The sequence below is a fragment of the Lathamus discolor genome, chromosome 4 (genome assembly GCF_037157495.1).
Source record: "Lathamus discolor isolate bLatDis1 chromosome 4, bLatDis1.hap1, whole genome shotgun sequence".
Taxonomy (NCBI): domain Eukaryota; kingdom Metazoa; phylum Chordata; class Aves; order Psittaciformes; family Psittacidae; genus Lathamus; species Lathamus discolor.
Genome location: NC_088887.1, coordinates 61830786 through 61837211, shown reverse-complemented (window position 1 = coordinate 61837211; position 6426 = coordinate 61830786). Strand labels below are relative to the sequence as shown.

General features: G+C 41.6%; 1 protein-coding gene across 9 annotated transcripts in view; it reads right to left on the bottom strand.

Moving 5' to 3' along the window:
• Positions 1-1977: 1977 nt before the first annotated feature.
• Positions 1978-6426, bottom strand: part of IL1RL1 (interleukin 1 receptor like 1) — a 42348-nt gene continuing 37899 nt past the window's right edge. For 7 of the 9 annotated variants that reach the window (XM_065677736.1, XM_065677734.1, XM_065677737.1 and 4 more), the window contains 3 exons: positions 5133-5276; positions 3386-3544; positions 1978-2715 (listed from right to left, as the gene is read on the bottom strand). In XM_065677736.1, coding sequence (XP_065533808.1) covers positions 2369-2715; positions 3386-3544; positions 5133-5276 — 650 coding nt within the window. In that variant the 3' untranslated portion in view covers positions 1978-2368. Of the gene's footprint in view, positions 2716-3385; positions 3545-5132; positions 5277-6426 lie in introns of those variants that run through there. The other 2 variants (XM_065677740.1, XM_065677741.1) reach the window with 2 other exon arrangements.

Below are 6426 nucleotides of genomic sequence, written 5' to 3'. Positions count from 1 at the left end.
TATCAGGGGAATGATTACCCACACTCTCATCTCGCACTCAGGAGTTCCTGGTACAGGTTGTGCTGCCCTCACCTTAGCCTTGAAAGTGTTCCTGGTACAATTAAGGGATGCTTCATTGCCAAGGTCTTACGCAACGGCCAAGGCCTGACATGAGTTATTGAAATTGTAGAACAGGCCCAAGCAGGCTGGGAAGGGTGGGAGGAATACACCATCACAGCCCTCTCAAGCAAGGCCACCAGTTGTCTAGAACTGTGTCCAGGCGGCTTTTGAGTATCTCCAAGGATGCAGACTCCGTAGCTTACCTGGGCAACCTGTGCTAGTGCTGGGTCACCCTCACTGTAAAATTGTGTTTCCTGATGACCAGAGGGCACCTCCTGTGTTTCAGTTTGTGTCCATTGCCTCTGGTCGTGCCACTGGGCACCACTGAGAAGAGCCTGGCTATGTCTGCTTTGCACCCTCCCTTCTACCCTTTTCTTTCTGTCAAGGCCATACTGTTCACTGCCGGTAAACTACAGTTTTTAATAAAAAATAAAAATGCAGCATTACATGTTTTGTAGTTGTGGTGAAGTAAACAACGTGTGCATGAACACTTGAAAATAAAACTTGTGGAAAACTGTGTAGTTTGAAGTAGATCTTTAAATTTAATGTTGAAAAAATAAACCTATAGGTATATTGCATACACATTTCTCGTACTCCAAATAGTTATTCTTAGTCTAAAGATCCATGTTCAATAAAAACTTGCAATAAAAGGAAAGGACTTGCCTGTTCTGTAAGCCTGGACTTGGTAACACTAGGTGTTCTGCATCTAATTTTTACTTTTTAAGTCCATTCTGTAACAAGACTAAAGCTCAAAACAAAGCATCCTCTAACAGTTAGAAAAATCCTGGGTTTGAAGAAGCTAAAAGGATTAAGGTTTGCAAGGATATCTGTACTAGAAGGTATTTTGTTCATACTCCCCTGAAATGGAAGGAAGTTTAACTCTGACCTTTACATCTCTAAGCATAACTAGGCATAAGGTCAAAGCAGCAGGAAAAAAAAGTGGATGTTATTTCTATCTGGAGACAAGAACAACAGTAACAGCACTGTTGCACCTGAAAGATTTAAAATTTCCCCTTGCGTGAGATTAATTTTAATATATACATATAAAAAATATAAAATATATATAAACATATATGTGCATTTCCCTTAACACTGCATTTTTTAAATGCTATATTCACATCAGTCTCAAAAGAGCCTTTAAGAGCCTTTGCTGAGGTATCCATACTAAGGAAAAATAACATTTCATGGTATTGAATTAAAAAGGAATAAGTGGTGGAAAAAATAGAATCATAGAATAGTTAGGGTTGGAAAGGACCTCAAGATCATCTAGTGCCAACCCCCCTGCCATGGACAGGGACATCTCTCACTAAACCATCCAACACAAGGCTTCATCCAGCCTGGCCTTGAACACTGCCAGGGATGGAGCACTCACAACCTCCCTGGACAACCGATTCCAGTGCCTCACCACCCTAACAGGAAAGAATTTCCTCCTTATATCCAATCTAAACTTCCCCTGTTTAAGTTTTAACCCGTTACCCCTTGTCCTGTCACTACAGTCCCTGACATCCCTATAGGCCCCCTTCAGGTACTGGAAGGCTTCTATGAGGTCTCCACGCAGCCTTCTCTTCTCCAGGCTGAAAAGCCCCAACTTCCTCAGCCTGTCTTCATACGGGAGGTGCTCCAGTCCCCTGATCATCCTCGTGGCCCTCCTCTGGACTTGTTCCAGCAGTTCCATGTCCCTTTTATGTTGAGGACACCAGAACTGCACACAATACTCCAGGTGAGGTCTCACAAGAGCAGAGTAGAGGGGCAGGATCACCTCCTTCAACCTGCTGGTCACACTCCTTTTGATGCAGCCCAGGATACGGTTGGCTTTCTGGGCTGCGAGCGCACACTGCCGGCTCATGTTCACCAAAAGCATAACATCATACTTTCTAGTTGCACAATACACATTTTACTTTCTAGTCAAATAATACAGAAGGCTTTTATGTTTGATCCTGCATTAGAAAGGCAAAGCAAATCTGCAAGGTATCACTAATTTTCAGTTGTTTGTATAACCAGGTATAGAAAGAGTATAAGTACATTTGCTTTCCTGTGACATGCAAAATGCTACACACAGGCTAGAATGATTTATTTACAGACCTCCCATACCTATAAAAACTTCCCTCAGTTCCCCAGACCTATTCCCTCAGGTTACCTTATCATTACTCAATTGAAGGACTGAAAACAGTTCAAAAATATAGCCAGACTTCCAGACTGTGAAAACGCGTAGCTACTGAAAGGAAAAAAGCTGCAGGCATGTGGTCCCTTGTGGATTTTCATAGGCTGTTCACCTGGCATTAGCTGAGTACGAGGACTTGAGTATCAGTGGCATATGGTACCTCACCTGCTTCCAGAACTTAGAATTGGATGACTGTGGGTGCACAGTGTGTTGCTCTTTCCATTTGACTGTACCTTGCTGCTTAATAATAAACCTAAGAGACTCCTGAAGCTTCTCGTAAGTCCCAATTGTCTCCATTTCCAGCAGGATCACCTTTGTATCATTCAGAATGAGGGCATTGTATAAAGCAAGGTGTTGATCATAAGCATGTTCTTTACAATTAATCAGCTGCCGTGTTAGAAGCATGATCAGACGTCTGCTCTTCTGTATCCTCTTCTCAATTGCACTGGCTGTATCTAGCAACATACAAGAAAATTATAAGACCCTGAAATTTCTTTTACAAGTTCTTTTGTGTTTAGGCACTTCATTTTTGTTACTTTTTAATGACAAATAACTTCAGTCTCACTTCAATCTAGTACAGGTTATTCATTAGAAGAAGAGCTTAAAAAGCAAAAATACAAACAAAGCAACAGAAAGTAGGTCATGTCAGTGAACAGAAGCTGAACTTCCTGTTACTCTAACACCCTTGTACAGGTTGAAAAGGGCTGAGGGATAACAGCAAGGTTAATTCCTCAACTTAGTTGGTAGTTTTCTCCTCTTCTGTGTCTTGTAGACCTACTCACAGTTCGGCTGTGGCTTTGCCCAGATAATGGTTGTGCCATTACACTACCCAAAGAGCAGGTGTGTGTTTAAAAGAGTCACACTCGGGGTCACATTTCCTGTGTGACCCAAGAAGATGATAAACAATCTGTGCCCTGCCCTGTAGCTTGGTTTTCCTAGACCACTGGCAAGCACAGAGTGCCATTGTGTCACCCTGCCTGAAAGAGCAGGCAGACAGCTACTGAGATGAGCAGCAAGCTCAGGAACATAAAGGGACCTTCTGTACCCCTAAAAGCGACTAGAACCACAATTTACTCAGGGTTGACAAGTCATTCATTCAGTGTGTTACTTGATTTGAAATCTTACCTTCTCCAGGATATACATCTCTCCCATAAATGCACAGTTTATATCCACATTTATTTTCTAGAATATCAGGCATGATTTGGTAAACAAAATAGTCCACAAAATTAGCTTCATTGGTATGGTTTTTGGGGTAGATAACATATGCGTCATATATCTTCCCATCTGTAAGGCAAAACAAGAAAAAAGCCTATTGTGTTAGCATGAATTAGAGCTGTCTATTGCAAAAGCTGGAAGAAAAGTAAAAATCTCAGTATTCAAAACAGATCTAGGTAGAAGTTCCTGCTAATCTGAACGATGTATATCATCAGGTACATGTTTGGAAATTAGAGACAGCACACATATGGTGTTTTCCTTCATTGTTATGTCCTGCTTGTTTGTAACTTTGAAGAACCTGACCTTTGTATTAAGGCTGTATCTGGGAGTATACAGAGTAAAAATTTTATTGATTGATGTGAATTAGCATGAAATAAAGATGAAACTCAGCATATGTTATTCCAGAGTTACAATAGGCTGTTGACAGCCTTTGTCTTTCAGGACAAGACACTCCACTTAAATTCTTCCACTTGGAAATTATTCTTCATTCCCATGATATATCATACTGAGTGAACAGCTCCATTACTCAGGAGGTAGTCTTACAGTCAGAACCAAGTGCAAAGTCAAATATTTCTTCCACTTATTTCTTGGTTTCTCAAAATGTGTTTCTTCTTTAAAGAAATCAGCTGTGGATGTCTATCATCCAAACATCTATGGTAGGAGTCAGCTTCAGAGTTAAAAATTGTAAATTTAGGTGTCTGCGTGAAAGCTACGTGTGAAAATTCCTGCTACAATGAGTGGAGAGTCCGTTGTAGTTACTGAATTCTAGAGTGATTCAGATTACTCGCATGTAAATGCCAGGGGTCCAGCTGAGTTGCCTAGAGACAGACATCTAGTGCCATTTGAGACTTCTTATGGTACCCTGCCTGATCTCCAGACCCTGATCCAGAAGTCTGCAACATCTAGCATATCTGAGTTTTGTGTCCAGTTTTTTGGCAATCCCAAATGACTCCAGGTGGACATATTTAGACCATGGTCCCAGTGCCTGGTTAGCTCTGTTGGATTTATTGTTGAGGAGCTGGATTTGGTAACCTACAAACTTTACCATAGAGTGTCATTAGGCATTGCCTGTCCTTCAGCTGCCATTGCAGAGGGGTTTGGGTCTTTCAAGTCCTATGGGAGTTCCAACAGCACTAGCTGCTTACTGTTAGACAGCCAAACCCAAACTCAGGTCTCTGGGTTTCATGCCTGTGATGGGAACTTGACGGGATGTATTCCTCCCAAAAGTGTCTTCCACAGTATTGGTACCTTTCACTTTGGTTTATAAAAGCTGTATTGCACTAATACATGCCTGTAAAAACTTTTGCCAGCAGGCTGGTTCTTTTGCTTTAGAGAGCACGTAACAAGTTAATAGCACTGTAAATAGGATTTTCACCACCATTCAATGTTTCATGGCATGTTTTGTGTTTGTTCAAAAAATATAAAACCAGGACTGTATTCGCCTTTTATGTACATCACTGCAGAACCCAGGAAATCAGGGAATTAAAGCCCTACCAGGATTAGATATGTCCCCTCATATCTAAATGATTACAGAAGGCTTGAGGAAGCAAAGGATTAGGCTGAGGTGTCCCATGAGTTAGTAAGCAACTATCAAATCCGTTTCCATATGATTTGCCTTTTTCCTCTTTTTAAACTTTCTTGCTCAATTCTTGCTTACCATCCTTGACTGAGTAGGGCTGAAATATCTCCCGATACAGTAGGACGATATCAACTCGGAAGGACTGATACAGTATCACGGAGACTGCTATTGCAACCAGCAGAACTAGCGATCCTATTATCAAGAGGACGCTAGGAAGGCCCACTGCAAAGAAGAGGAATCTTGTTAAGATTAGTAGAGAACTTAACCCGTGGGCTGGAGCCTCAGCCTCTCATATCCTTACTTCTGTTGCAGCTTTATGGAGCTCACAAGAGAGACTACATAGCTTTTTCCTTCCCCAGCTAGCATAGCCGACACAGAGACACCTAAACTAGAAGAATACTAAGCAGTATATAATTCTTTCTTGTGTTGAGTTCAGATATACCTATGTTAAATATCACAGCTGAAAATGATGGTAAGTACTTTGTAACACTATAAAACATAATAACACAACCAGCAACAATGTTCAAGCTTTTCGTAAGGTGTCTAAGCCTACACATGACGATTCTAAGTGTCCGCGAAAGGACAAGTGGAGGCTTTCAACATAGTTGCACAAACAGGGTAATGAGAAACTTACGCAAGTAATGAAACCTGCAAGATAAGAATAATGTACACAAAACAAGCAGGAAAACAGAACATATCCTGGTGACAAAAATAAAATAAACTATGCTGGAGGCAGATGATGTTCTCCTCTGCTTTCTCCTTTGAAGAGGGTCAAGGAGCATAAAATAGCAATGACGACTAAGGAAATTTGGGAAAGAAAGGAGCCACCTGCTTTAGTTTCAGCTTCCCTCGTGCAAAAGCTCTTGAAATAGGCCACCTGTACCTCAGAGATGAATACTTGTCAAGGACAGATTCACACTAGATATAAGGAAGAAACTTGTTACAATGAGGGTGATGAAACACCAGAACAGATTGCTCAGAGAGGTGGTAGATGCGCCATCCCAGGAAACATTTAAGGTCAGGTTGGAAGGGGCTTTGAACAACCTGGTGTAGCTGAAGATGTCCTTGTTCATTGCAGAGGCTGTTGGACCTAGATGACCTTTAGAAGTGCCTTCCAACTCAAACCTTTCTGTGATTCTATGATTCTGTAAGGGTGGCAGTCATCAGCTCTGGGCCATCATATGCACACAGCTGGTCTAGGACAAGATTGTGATTATCACTCTTCTAGGAGACAGCTGTGTTTGTATCACTACCCAGACAGCTGCATCTCTGTGACAGCCCATTTTTCCCCTTGTTCTGTGGTTCACAGAGCCAAAGTCAATCTAGATACGTGCATCCTCCAGATGGTATCTAGTTCTGCTGTAGTAAGAGT